At 47.3% G+C, this 13839-nt stretch overlaps 1 protein-coding gene across 1 annotated transcript; it reads left to right on the forward strand.

Moving 5' to 3' along the window:
* Positions 1 to 12612: 12612 nt before the first annotated feature.
* On the forward strand, positions 12613 to 13577 carry LOC103233029 (metallothionein-2). Its single transcript, XM_007993354.3, has 3 exons — positions 12613 to 12760; positions 13069 to 13134; positions 13342 to 13577. The coding sequence occupies exons 1-3, from the start codon at positions 12733 to 12735 to the stop codon at positions 13431 to 13433; spliced, it is 186 nt and encodes a 61-aa protein (XP_007991545.1). The 5' UTR covers positions 12613 to 12732; the 3' UTR covers positions 13434 to 13577.
* The last annotated feature ends 262 nt before the right edge of the window (positions 13578 to 13839 follow it).

The raw sequence follows: 13839 nt of genomic DNA on the forward strand, positions 1-13839 counted from the left end.
TTATTAGTTGTCATTTTCTGTGAACTGGTATTTCATGTTCTTCTTTCTTTCCATATTCAGTTATTTGTCATTTTCTTATTGATTTGTAGAAGCTCTTTATATATTTTGGTCACTGATCCTTTGTCTTCCATCTGCTTTTTGTTTTTCAGAAAGTTTTCAGTTTCTGGCCTCCTTGTGATATTCTTTTATTTTTTAACACCCTTATCAATGTATAGTTTGCATGTCATAAAATTCACCCATTGTAAGGGTACAATCCAATGATACTAGCAAATTTTTAGACTTGTGCAACCATCTCCACAATCCAGTTTTAGAGCATTTCCATCATCCAAAAGTTCCCTTGTGCCTAGTTGTAGTTAACCCCTGCTCCCACCCCCACCCCTAGGCAACCACTGACTTGCCTTCTGTTTCTATAGGTTTGCCTTTTCTAGGCATTTTATATAAATGCAATCATACAATATGTAGTCTTTTGCATTTGGCTTCTTTCACTTAACATAACGTTTTTGAGATTCGTTCCACTTGTATGTATTAGTAATTCATTCTTCCTTTACATTACTGAGTAGTGTTTAGATATTGCATTTTGTTTATCCATTCACCAATTGATGGGCTTTTGGGTTGCTGTCATTTTTTGCTATTTTGGATGATAGCTATGTTTATAAATGGCTGTAAACATTTATGCATGAGTCTTTGTGTGGATATATACATATATGTATATTTTCGAGATGGGGGTCTTGCTATGTTGCCAAGGCTGGCCTTGAATTCCTGGATTCAATTGATCTTCGTACTTCAGCCTTCTGAGTAGCTGGGACTACAGGTGCTTGCGTCTGTGCTCTACTTTGCCATATATTTTTATTTCTGTTGGGTTGATATCTAGGAGTGGAATTACTGGGTCATATGGTACTTCTGTGTTTAACTTTTTAAGAAATTGCCAAATTGCTTTCCAAAGTGGCTATACCACTTAACATTTCCACCAGCAATGCATAAATATTTCAATTTCTGCACATTCTTACCAACACTTTTTGTTGTCCGTCTTTTTTATGACAGCCATTCTAGCAAGTATAAAGTAGTCTCTCACTGTTGTTTATTTTTATTTATTTATTTATTTGAGATGGAGTCTCGTTCTGTCACCAGGCTGGAGTGCAGTGGCACGATCTTGGCTCACTGCAACCGCCACCTCCCAGGTTCAAGCGATTATCCTTCCTGAGCCTCCCGAGTAGCTGGGGTTACAGGAATGTGCCACCACGCCCAGCTAATTTTTATTTTGTTTTAGTTTTACCAGGATGATCTCGATCTCTTAACTTTGTGATCTGCCTGCCTTGGCCTCCCAAAGTGCTGGGATTACAGGTGTGAGCCACCACGCCTGGCCTCACTGTGGTTTTAATTTGCATTTCCCTAGTGACTCATGATATTAAGCATCTTTTCATGTGCTTATTAGCCATTCATGTATTTTCTTTGGTGACATGTCTATTAGAAGATTTTGCCCATTTTTTTCTCTTTTTTATTGTGGTAAAATATATAGAACATAAAATGTACCATTTTTAAGTGTACAGTGCTGTGGCTTTCATTACATTTACATTGTTGTGAACCGTCACTATCGTCCATCTCCAGAACTTTTCCATCTTGCCAATCTGAAACTCTATCCATAAAGCACTAACTCCACCCCCGCCCCACCCCCACCACCGCCCAGGCCTGGGGCCACCTTTTTACTGTCTGTCTCTGTGGATTTGACTATGCTACTTACCTCATTTAAACTGGGATCATACAGTATTTGTCCTTTTGCGTCTGGCTTATTTCATTTAGCATAATTTTTTTTTTTTTTTTTTTTTTTGAGATAGAGTCTCACTCTGTCGCCCAGGCTGGAGTGTAATGGCATGATCTCGGCTCACTGCAACCTCCGCCTCCCGGGTTCAAGCAATTCTCCTGCCTCAGCCTCCCCAGTAGCTGGGACAATAGGTGCCCGTCACCACTCCAGCTAATTTTTGTGTTTTTAGTAGAGATAGGGTTTCACCATATTGGCCAGGCTGGTCTCGAACTCCTGACCTCGTGATCTGCCCACCTCAGCCTCCCAAAGTGCTCACATTACAGGTGTGAGCCACTGCGCCTGGTCATCATGTTTTTAAGGTTCATTTACTTTGTAAGATGTGTTAAAATTTCGTTCCTTCTTAAGGCTGAATAAATTTTCCATTGCATGTCTATGCCATATTTGTTTATTCATTCATCAATGGACATTCAGGCTGTTTCCACCTTTTGGCTATCGTGTGTAATACTGCTATGAATGTTGTTATACAAATATCTGTTTGAGTCCCTGCTTTCAATTATTTTCGATATGCATTTTTGCCAGTTTATTTTTATTTTTATTTATTTTTTTTGAGACAGAGTCTCACTGTTGTTCAGGCTTGAGTGCAGTGGCATGATCTTGGCTCACTGTAACCTCTGCCTCGTGGACTCAAGCAATTCTTGTGACTCAGCCTCCTGAGTAGCTGGAACCACAGGTGCACGCCACCACACCTGGCTCATATGTATTTGTTTTTGAGACAGAGTCTGGCTCTGTTGCCTAGGCTGGAGTGCAGTGACACAATCTTGGCTCACTGCAACCTCCACCTCCTGGGTTCAAGTGATTCTCTTGCCTCAGTCTTCTGAGTAGCTAGGATTACAGGCGTGCACCACCACACCCGGCTAATTTTTGTATTTTTAGTAAAGATGGGATTTTGCCATGTTGGCCAGGCTGATCTCGAACCCCCGACCTCAAGTGATCTACCCACCTCAACCTCCCAAAGTGTTGGGATTACAGGCGTAGCCCTTTTTAAAATTCCATTGTTTGTATTATTGAATTGTAAGAGTTCTTTATATGTTCTGGATACCAGTCCTTAATCAGATATATGCTTTGTAAATATTTTCTCCCAGTCTTCTGGGACTGTCTTCTGATTCTATTGATGATGTCTTTGAAGCTTAAAACTTCTTAATTTTAAGAAAGCCCAATTCATCAGTTTTTTCCTTGAAAAATTGTGATTATGGTATCATATCTAAGACCTCTTTGTTTAACCTAAGGTCATAAAGATTTCTCCTATGCTTTCTTCTAGGTGTTCTATGTTCTATAGTTTTAACTCTTAAATTTAAGTCTATGATCCATTTTGAGTTAATTTTCGTGTATAATGTGAGGTAAAAATCTAATTTCTTTTTTTTTTTTTTTTTTTTTGCATGTGGTTATCCAGTCGTCTCAGTATCATTAGTTTAAACATCTACCCTTTCTCTATTGAATTGTTTTGACACCTTCATCAAAAATCAATTGACCATGCATGTGATTTCCTTTTAGACTTTCGATCCTGTTCCATCGATCTATGCCTGTCCTGGTACCAGTACCACACAGCCTTGATTACTGTGGTTTATTGTAACTTTTGAAATTGGAAAGTGTGAATCCTCCAACTTTGCTCTTTTACTGGTTGGGTTCTTCTTTATCTTCTGCCATTCAGCCTTTTAATGACATTTTTTGGCTTTGCATGGGATCGAGCACACACAGGAGACGTATATATCCCCTGAGTCTGCATCTCAACCCAGCCCTCCACACGGTTTCATCACAAAAATATTTATGGATGCCCAAAAGTCATCATGCCCTCTGCTGGTCACTGGGGGTACATGAAAAGAAACGGTCTCTGCTTTTCAGGGAACTCACAGACTGATGGGGAGGATAAGACCGTTGCAAGAACAACCTGAGTGGAATCCTGGATGCTTTAGAGCTGGAAGAGAAGTCCAGGCCAAGGCACGTAGGCTGTGCCCATTTGATAGATGGGAAGACTGTGGCTCAGGGAGGGAGGGAAGGTGCAACTCAAAATCTCTGGGTGCTTTAAGAAGGAAGAGATGGTCAGGCGCAGTGGCTCATGCCTGTAATCCTGGCACTTTGGGCCGCCAAGGCAGGAGGATCATTTGAGGCCAGGACTTTGAGACCAGTCTGAGCAACATAGTGAGACTTCTGTCTCTACGAAAATTTTCTTAAAATTAGCTGAGCATGCTAGGGCATGTCTGTGGTCCAGCTACCCGGGAGATTGAGGCAAGAGGATTGCTTGAGTCTGGGAGGTTGACGCCACAATAAACTGTGACAGAGCCACTGCACTCCAGCCTGGGTGATACAGTGAGACCCTGTCTCAGAAAAAAAAAAAAAAAAAAACAAAGAAGGGAGAGATGCCATCATGTTGGGGGCTCAGTAAAGACTCCTTGGAGGAAGGGACATTTGGGGGATGGTAGAAGAGGAGCAAAAACCTGGAGTGTGTGTTTGGAGAAGGGTGTGGCATGGCAGGGTCCGATCCAACAGCAGAAGCACAGGGCTTGGGGACAGGTAAGATGAAAATAGGCCACAAAAAACTTAGAAACCTTTAGAAACTTAGAGACTTAGAAACTTAGAAGCTTAGAAACTTATAGACTTAGAAACTTAGAGACTTAGAGACTTAGAAACTTAGAAGCTTAGAAAAGCCACACCAGGTGGCCATCTAAAAGCACCCACCCAATGACCAGGTGGCCATCTAAAGCACCCGCCCGATGTCCGTGTGGCTATCTAAAACACCCACCCAAATTCCTGGAACTCAAACAGAAGAACAAGTCCAGGAAATACCCCGCGCGGGTTCAAACCAGGTTCAAACCAACTAATCAGAGTAAGACACCCTGCTCAGGCCATAACCTGCTCCAATCATCTTGCGCCTCAAGCTTTGTGAATTTTTGTGGTTTTTGCCTTTATAAACTGTCTGTACTAGGCATTCGGGGCCCTGTGGCCAACTTCGGACATGGGACCCTAGCGCGCTAGCAATAAATCTCTCCGCCGTGACTTCCGTGTCGAGTGGTCTCTCGCGACGACCCCTGCCCAGGAAGGAATCTAAAAACTAGGTTCCAACAAAGACAGAGAAGGAAAGTTGAGGCCAGATGGGTGAGGAAGGGATGATGCAGCAGGATTTTAGCTTCTCCCTGAATGCAGGTTTTTCAAGCTGGCTCTCCACAAGTCAGGCCTCGCCCTTCACAGAGCCTCCTTCCAGCTCCTGGCAGGATCCAATTCTCTCCATTCCTCTGCATTATTAAGCACCCACCATGAGCCGGGCGCAGGGCCAGGTGCCAGAGCTAGGACGACGAATGCAGCAGACACAGCCCACAGCCTCGTGGGGAGACAAGGATTAAACAAAAAACCACACACAGTACCGGCTACCGGGAGAGGCTGAGGGACAGAAGACCAACCTCTCAGTCTCTGGAGCTCCAATGCCTGGTGTGGCCCTTTCTTAGTGAGTGACTGGCAGTGTTACTTAACCTCTCTGAGCTTCGGTTTCTCCCTCTGTCAAATGTGGATAATAACAGTCCCCATCTTATAGGGCCGTCGAAAGGACTGAGTTCACATGTGCCAAGAATTGAACAGCTGGCACGGGATGTGTGATATAGAAAAGTGTTAGCAGGTTGGGTGTGGTGAGTCACACCTGTAAGCCCAACGCTTTGGGAGGCTGAGGCAAGAGCATCGCTTGCGGCCATGCTCTTCAAGACCAGCCTGGGCAACATAGCAAGATCCCATCTCTATTAAGAATAAATAAAAAGAAAAGTGTTAACTTCTTTCTTACTGGCAACTGTAATTGCAATAAGTCCTACAAAGAAGGGATGTGCTTGCTGGTAACAGATGGATTTGGCCTATTTGGGGTTCCAGGAAGGCTTTCCTGAGCAAATTGCCTTTAAACTGAGAACCACCAGATGAAGGAGACAGAGGGTTAAGGAGAGCATCCAAGACAAAGGAAACAGCACTTGCAAAGAGTCTGAAGTCACACATGTATCAGCACCTTTGCCCAGTGGTAGCCAGGCTTTGAAGATGGTCCCATTGATGCTAGACTCTGGTATTCATGCCTTGGTGTAATCCCCTCCCCTTGAGTATAGCCTGGACCTAGTGACTTGCTTCTAAAGAATAAAATACTGAAACAGGGATGGGAGATCACTTCCATGATTAGGTTACAAAAGATGATGACTTCTTAATTCAAATATTAGAAGAAAAAAAGAAGGGAGGAAGCTGTTTTCCAAATAATTTGGAAAAGGGAGAAATACCTATTTTATAGAACAACGGAGAGTACTGAGAAAAGTGAAGGTTTACAAAGAGGATTTCTACTATATGGAAACAATCTGTAGAATGAAAACCTTCACCTGGGTTGACTATAGATTGTCAATGGTATGATTTTTCTGATGTTTATTTATTTGTTTTTGAGGCAGAGTCTCGCTCTGTCACCCAGGCTAGAATGCAGTGGCGCGATCACAGCTCACTGCACCTCCACCTCCTAGGTTGAAACTGTCTTGCGTGTCCATGTGAAGAGACCACCAAACAGGCTTTGTGTGAGCAATAAAGCTTGTTAATCACCTGGGTGCAGGCAGGCTGAGTCCGAAAAGAGAGTCAGCAAAGGGAGATAAGGGTGGGGCCGTTTCATAGGATTTGGGTAGGTAAAGGAAAATTACAGTCAAAGGGGGGTTGTTCTCTGGCGGGCAGGAGTGGGGGTCACAAGGTGCTCAGTGGGGGAGCTTTTTGAGCCAGGATGAGCCAGGAAAAGGAATTTCACAAGATAATATCATCGCTTAAGGCAGGGACCGGCCATTTTCACTTCTTTTGTGGTGGAATGTCATGGGTTAAGGTGAGGCAGGGCATTTGCACTTCTTTTGTGATTCTTCAGTTACTTCAGGCTATCTGGGCACATACGTGCAAGTCACAAGGGATGCAATGGCTTGGCTTGGGCTCAGAGGCCTGATAGAAACGATTCTCCTGCCTCCACCTCCTGGGTTCAAGTGGTTCTCCTGCCTCAGCCTCCTGAGTATCTAGGATTACAGGCACCGCCACCAGGTTCGGCTAATTTTTGTATTTTTAGTAGAGATGGGGTTTCACCATGTTGGCCAGGCTGGTCTCGAACTCCTGACCTCAGGTGATCCACCCACCTCGGCCTCCCAAAGTGCTGGGATTAAGGCATGAGCCACTGTGCCTGGCCTATTTATTTATTTTAATTTTTTAAAAATAGAGATGGAATCTTGCCCTCCCTACCCAGGCAGTGGCACAATCACAACTTACTGCAGCCTCAACCTCCCGGGCTCAAGCAACTTTCCCACCTCAGCTGCCCAAGTAGCTGGGACTAGCAGTGTGTACCACCACATCTGGCTACTTTTTAAAATCTTTTTTAGAGACGGGGTTTCACTATGTTGCTCAGGCTGGTCTCAAACTCCTGACCTCAAGCGATCCTTCCGCCTCAGCCTCTCAGAGTGTTGGGATTATAGGCGTGAGACATTGTGCCCGGCCTAATTTTTCTGATGTTTTAAAATGAAGTTTCCTGTTCATCCCTGCCCCATATGGCAGGGGAGAGAAGGGGACTGTATCCTGCCTTGGGCCACTATCATATCACTATTTGGAGGCCATGCGATTGAGATCCCATGCCTTGGATGCCTCTTGAATAAAGTTAGTATCATCTTTCGCTAAGAATGAATGAATAAAAGACGATGACAAGAGAAAATTAGCTGGGCGTGGTGGCGCACACCTGAAATCCCAGCTACTTGGGAGGCTGAGGCAGGAGAATTGCTTGAACCTGGGAGGCGGAGGTTGCAGCGAGTCTAGATCGCGCCATTGCACTCCAGCCTCGGCAACAAGAGCAAAACTCCGTCTCAAATAAATAAATAAATAAATATTACAAAAATAAAACACTACGACTTCTCTCTTGTTCCCACCCTTGTTTGCACTCTGGCCCTCTCACTGGCTGCCTGTCCTGTGGTGAGATGCTCTGTGGAGGGACCCACGTCACAAGGAGGGAAGCCGCAGTACCATAGCCCACAAGGAACCAAATTCTGTTCACAACCACATGAGGGAGCTTGGAAGCAGATCCTGTCCCTGCTGACACTTGAGCTGACTGCAGCCCTGGCTGTCACCTTGATGGCTATCTATAAGACATCCTGAGCCACAGGGCCTAGCTAAGCCTGTCTGATTGCTGCCCATAGAAACTATGAGATAGTTCATGAGTGTTGTCTTGAGCTGCTAAGTAAGTTGTAATGCAGCAAGATAACTAATACACCTCCAAAATGAAGGCAGCATCCGCAGAAGGAGGAAGAACTAAGAGCGGATAGATGGTACCTGTGATGGGGGCCACTGAGTCACAGAATCTCCCGGGGAAGAAGGAAACTAACCTCTTCCTATCCCCCTATTTAATGCTGGGATCTGCTGGCCTCTGCTGTAGTAACAGGGAACTATCCCCCAAGGGGTCCCCTTCCACTCATAATCAGCTCCAATTGCAAGAAAGGCCTTTCTGGCTGGGTGTAGTGGCTCACGCCTGTAATTCCAACACTTTGGAAGGCTGAAGCAGGAGAGTTGCTTGAGTCCAGGAGTTCAAGGCCAGCCTGGGCAACATAGTGAGACCCCATCTCTACCAAAAAAACAAAAAACAAAAATTAGCCAAGTGTGGTGGCACACACCTATAGTCTCAGCTACTCAGGAGGGTTGAAGTGGGAGGATCTCTTAAGCCCAGGAGGTTAAGGCTGCAGTGAGCCATGATCACACTGCTGCACTCCAGCCTGGCAACAGAGCTGAGACCCTGTCTTTAAAAAAAGAAAAGAAAGTAAAAAAGGTGGGAGGAGAGGGAAGGAGAGGAGAGGAGGTGAAAGACCCCGCTACCTGGAACACAACCTTTATTCCTTAACCTTACCCCCTCCCCACCGACTGCGATTGTCCTGATTCTGCCCTTAAGACCACAGAAAGCAAGCCTAATTTCCTCTTTTCACATTGGCATAAACATGTAGGTATGGGTTCAAATCCCAGCTCTGCCACTCACAAGCTGTGTTACCCTGAACAGATCCCATAACTCTTTAGTGCATCATCTGTAAAACGGAGACAACAGCACCTGCCTTATAGGACTGTGTTAGCCTTTAAGATAAACTCGTAGTGTTCTTAGCACAAGTCTTGACTCACAGCAGGGGCTCAATATTATTCCCCATGACTACTATGGCAGATTAGACATGCCTGAAATTCGTTGACTCCTCCTTCAAGACAGGGGGTCTTGTTCCCCTCCTCTTGAACCTGGGCAACTTCTCTCACTGCTTGACCAATAGAGCGTGGTGCAAGCGACCTGTACTAGTTTCAGGGTCCAGGGTTTAAGAGACTTGCAGCTACCACTCCCGTCTCTTGAAACTCTCACCTATATGACCTGAGTCTAATTGCCCTGAGGCCACCATGCTGAAGAAGCCACATGTGGCGCTCTGGTCAACAGTTCCAGCTGTGCCCAGCCTCCAGCCATCACTGCCAAAGTGCCAGATGTGTGACTGAAGCCAGCTTAGATTCTCCAGACCAGCCCATCCACCAGCCGAACAGCACCGAGTGACCTCAGCTAATGACACATAAAACAAAAGAATCACCCAAGTGAGCACTGCTCCAACTCCTGACCCACAAATTCAGGAAAGAAAATAAAATGGTCGTTGTTTTAAGCTGCTAAATTGTGGGTAATTGGTTGCACAACTACAGATAACTGGGGCAACCACCGCCAAATATTTGAAGGTAACTGTTCCCTTCCAGATCGAACCTGCCTCTCTCTCTCAGCTGATGCTCACATGATAGGGTTTTGGGCCTTAGGACCCCTGTGATCAGCTGTCTTCTGGACAACGGAAGCCCAACAATGAACACGGCCCTCAGGGCAGAGGGGGATTCTACCCAACTATGCCAGTGAGGACTCTATCTGGAATAATTTAAGCAAAAAAGGAAATGGTTGGCTCATAATGGTTTCAGGTATGGCTGGATCCAGGTGTTCCAAGATATTGTCAGGCTCCATTTCCTTTGTGATTATTTTATTTTTGGACTCTTCTCACAGAGCCAAAAAGCTTTAGAAACTCACTCAACTTCACTTCCTCTCAGGTTCAAGTCCAGATGGAAAGACCATCTGCCATTCTCCCAGCATTCCCAGCAAAAATCTCACTGATTCTCTTTGGTTCGTGGCTGTGTGGCCCAATCAGAGCCAATTACTGTGGCTAGGTAGGCAGAATGGCCTAGGAGCTCATGGATGGGACATACTCCATCAAAACCATATGCCCTGGGAATAAGGAGGGGTGATTCTTCAAAGGAAAACCAAGGATATCATCACAGAGGAAGGACAAGTGGATGGCTGGGCAGCAGACCTATATGTATCCACCCCTGCACCTAAAAGAAGAATGAAAAACATAACTTCTCTCACTCTACATGGCATACCTCTCTTAATGCAGCCCAGGGCCGCATCATCACCTCACATTGATGACTCACACCAGATATTCGGGGGGATGTTTTTCCTTATCCAATGTTGCTTGGTTTCACTCCCTCATCCCCTGCCAAGTCAGGGATGCAAACGTGCAGGTGGGTCCTCCCTCTCCACCTCTGTCCCAAGCACACTGCGGCTTCTGGGGGCATGGAGAAGAACAGACTAGGCCTGTGGCCTGCTCCACCTTCCCTGAGTCACTATCCCTCCCTCCCCTCACAGAGTCAAAGTGATTCAAAGGAAACAGCTCAGGCCCACAAGCAAGTTTTACCGCCAACATGGCTGGCACAAACCCAGGGCTAAAACCGATGCTTCTGAGGGCAAAATAAGCTGTTCTGTTTCTTCACAGAGTTGGATTGTTTGCCTTGAGTGGATAGGTGACCATCTGAGTTATTAGCAACCAGGGATTTGGTATGTAATACTGTGCATACATAAATAACAACAACAAAATCGGCCCACTGCCCAGAGAGCTCTCAATCCACAGAGTTGCCAGACATCATGAGATTTCAAAAGATCTTGGCTCTAAAATCAGAGTATGTTTGGATATAAATTCTAGTACAACCCAGTCATTTGACAGATGAGTAAACCAGGGATCAGAAAAGTCCAGGCATGTAATCGCCCCAAGGTCACTGAGCAAGTGAATGGCCGAGTGACCACTGAAATTTAGTACATCTGAGAGCTCACCCCTCCTGCCCTGTGTGGTGTTTTTACTTGAGTGAGCACACAGGTTCCAGGGTGGTGAAGAGGCGTTTATTTTCATTTTGTAGTCGGCCTTCATACAAGGTGGGGGCTGGGAAGGGAAGAACAATCCAGGCCATTACCCTCATGAATTCATTTGACAAATATTTATTAAGCATCTACTGCAAACTTGGCCCTGTGTTGGAAGCTGAAGACACAATTCCAGAGGCAGGCGATGACTGCCCTTGGTGTTTCCAGTGGTCAGGGGTTGGTAAGGAGGGGCAGAGACATCAATCCAAGAGTCCCTGCAGTTTATACATACCACAGGCATGGAAAGTGCCAGGAGGGGAACGAACAGGATGTTTACCAGCACCTCCACGGGCAGCCACAGTCCTGGGGGTCAGGACAGGGTCCCCAGAGGAAGTGAGATTCGGCTGATCTGGGAAGATGTTTCCACAGGAACTTACAGTAAGGGCTGCAAGGACAGCCTGTCCTCCCCGCCCCCGCCCCACCACCTCACTAAACTCCCACTGTGGCAATCAGCATTTCCTAAGCCTGCCAGGAAGCTTCCAGTAACTGCTTCCTGACTCCTAGTATGACACACGTCGGGCTTTCCGAGGTTGATGATCTAAGACCCTTACACAGCGCCAGACACGTGCAGACAGGGAGGCAGGATGTGCCTCTCCAGACAGGAATCTGGATGCCACCTGGGCTCTTCCCCTCAGCCTCCACAGGGGAAGAACATTCTTGTGGGGGTTTTCCCTTCCAAATGTCTCAGGGCGATTCCAGTGTTCCCGCTAGTTCTTCCCTTCCCAGGCCAGAACACAAATCCTTCCCCCTCCCTGCCTGGCAAACACCTTCTTACCCTCAGGCCCAAGGCAATGGCCCACCTCCTCCCAGGCTGGATGGGGTCTCCTCCTCTCTGTTCCCCCAGCCCCTGAGCTTCCTGAGGACCAAGTTTGTGGCTTCTTGTCCTTATTCTCCCTCCTTGGTGTCTCTATGTTACAGGACCGTCAGCATCTGCTGGGGCCTGGTCGCATTCACTCCGCTCTGCCACTCACTAGCTGTGTGACCCTGGACAAGTAACTTCTCTGGACCTGCGGTTTCTCCTCTCTACGATGAGAATACGGGAGAGTCCTTATCTTACGGGTTGTTACAGAATGAAGTGATAATCTCACACACAACACACTTCCTACGGTCCCTGTTGCACGCTAAAGTACTCAACATGCAACGGATACGTCATCAGTAACAACTCCACGGGTTTACTGTGATGCTGCACAATTATTAAGCCTTGACTGCCACAGAGTTGTAACCTGTCTGCACTTCCAACCAGTTTTCCACGCAAGCAGCATTCCCAAGTCCCGCTTTCACCCGCGCGCTAAGGGCTCAGGTTCGAGTACAGGGCAGGAGGGAGGGAAGCTGTGCACACGGCGGGGGCGCACGGCGTGGGCACCCGGTACACCGTGTCCTGCCGATACACCGTGTGCCGCCGCTGCACCCAGCTCCTTCCGCGCCGAGGCGTCCCCGGGGCGCACGTGGGCGGGCTTCAGGGAACTGACCTCCCGCGGTCCGTGTGCAGGCCGGGTGCGCCCGGCCCGGTGCGCGCAGCCGGGTGTTTAGCCGGGAGCCGCGAGTGACTCAGCGCGGGGCGTGTGCAGGCAGCGCCCGGCCAGGGCGGGGCTTTTGCACTCGTCCCGGCTCTTTTCAGCTATAAACACTGCTCGCAGCGCTCCGCTCCACCACGCCTCCTCCAAGTCCCAGCGAGCCCGTGTGCAACCTGTCCCGACTCCAGCCGCCTCTTCAACTCGCCATGGATCCCAACTGCTCTTGCGTCGCCGGTAAGGGGCTGGGGATGCCAAGTGTAGACTGTAGCGCTAGAGAAGCAATTTCTGACCCCTCTTTCTTTCTCTGATCACTCAATTTCAGGACAGGAGTTGCTCCTTCCCAAAGCGTTTTGGGGTATCTTTCAATCCATTCTAGGTTATTCGGAGCCCTCTTTTTACCGTTAAGGAGATCTGAGTTAATGGCTTGCTCAAGTTCCCAGGAATCGGTTGTGGACAGAGGAACTCTGCCCCGGGCTCTTAGCACGCCGTCCCACGTTCAGGTATCCAGAGACCGTTATCACCTCTGTCTTTTCTCCTTGCAGGTGACTCCTGCACCTGCGCCGGCTCTTGCAAGTGCAAAGAGTGCAAATGCACCTCCTGCAAGAAAAGTAAGTGGGATCCTCTCTTTTCCTCTAACCCCTCACTGTCCTCCCAGCCTGTCCCCTCTCCACCATCCTCAGGGGAATGAAAGCAGTCTGGGGCTGCCCCATTACGTGGAAGTTGTTGCCTCCTCAGTGATCCTTATCAGGGAGAGCAGGAATCCTTATTCCCTGTGTCCCTAGTACTCATCTCTGCCGCCTCCTCTCTGCCTCCAGGCTGCTGCTCCTGCTGCCCTGTGGGCTGTGCCAAGTGTGCCCAGGGCTGCATCTGCAAAGGGGCGTCGGACAAGTGCAACTGCTGCGCCTGATGCTGGGACAGCCCTGCTCCCAGATGTAAATAATGCGACCTCTACAAACCTGGATTTTTTAATGTACAACCCTGACCCTGATCGTTTGCTGCATTCCTTTTTCTATGAAATAATATGAATGATAATAAAACAGCTTTGACGTGATTCTGCCTCTGGTTTCCTTTATATGCCTTAAAAATAATGGACTGGGTTGAGCGGTGGAACTGAGAGGGCAGAGACCTGGGCTGTGGATGGAAATGTGAGCCGCTAAGAAAGAGTGCATTCTAGCAAGCCAGGCTACCGCACTGAGCTTCATCTTCTGTAAAACTGAATGGCGTTGTGCCAGATCGTATGAGGGCAGGAGGGACACATACGTGATCACTTTCAGTTTCATGTCAAATATGGCACAGAAACTTTTCCATTCCTC

This window comes from Chlorocebus sabaeus, chromosome 5 (assembly GCF_047675955.1).
Source record: "Chlorocebus sabaeus isolate Y175 chromosome 5, mChlSab1.0.hap1, whole genome shotgun sequence".
Lineage (NCBI taxonomy): Eukaryota > Metazoa > Chordata > Mammalia > Primates > Cercopithecidae > Chlorocebus > Chlorocebus sabaeus.

Coding starts and splice junctions, on each gene's coding strand:
- LOC103233029 (XM_007993354.3), top strand. CDS start 12,733: ATGGATCCCAACTGCTCTTGCGTCGCCG. Junction 12,761..13,068: donor CAACTGCTCTTGCGTCGCCG/GTAAGGGGCTGG, acceptor TTCTCCTTGCAG/GTGACTCCTGCACCTGCGCC. Junction 13,135..13,341: donor ATGCACCTCCTGCAAGAAAA/GTAAGTGGGATC, acceptor CTCTGCCTCCAG/GCTGCTGCTCCTGCTGCCCT.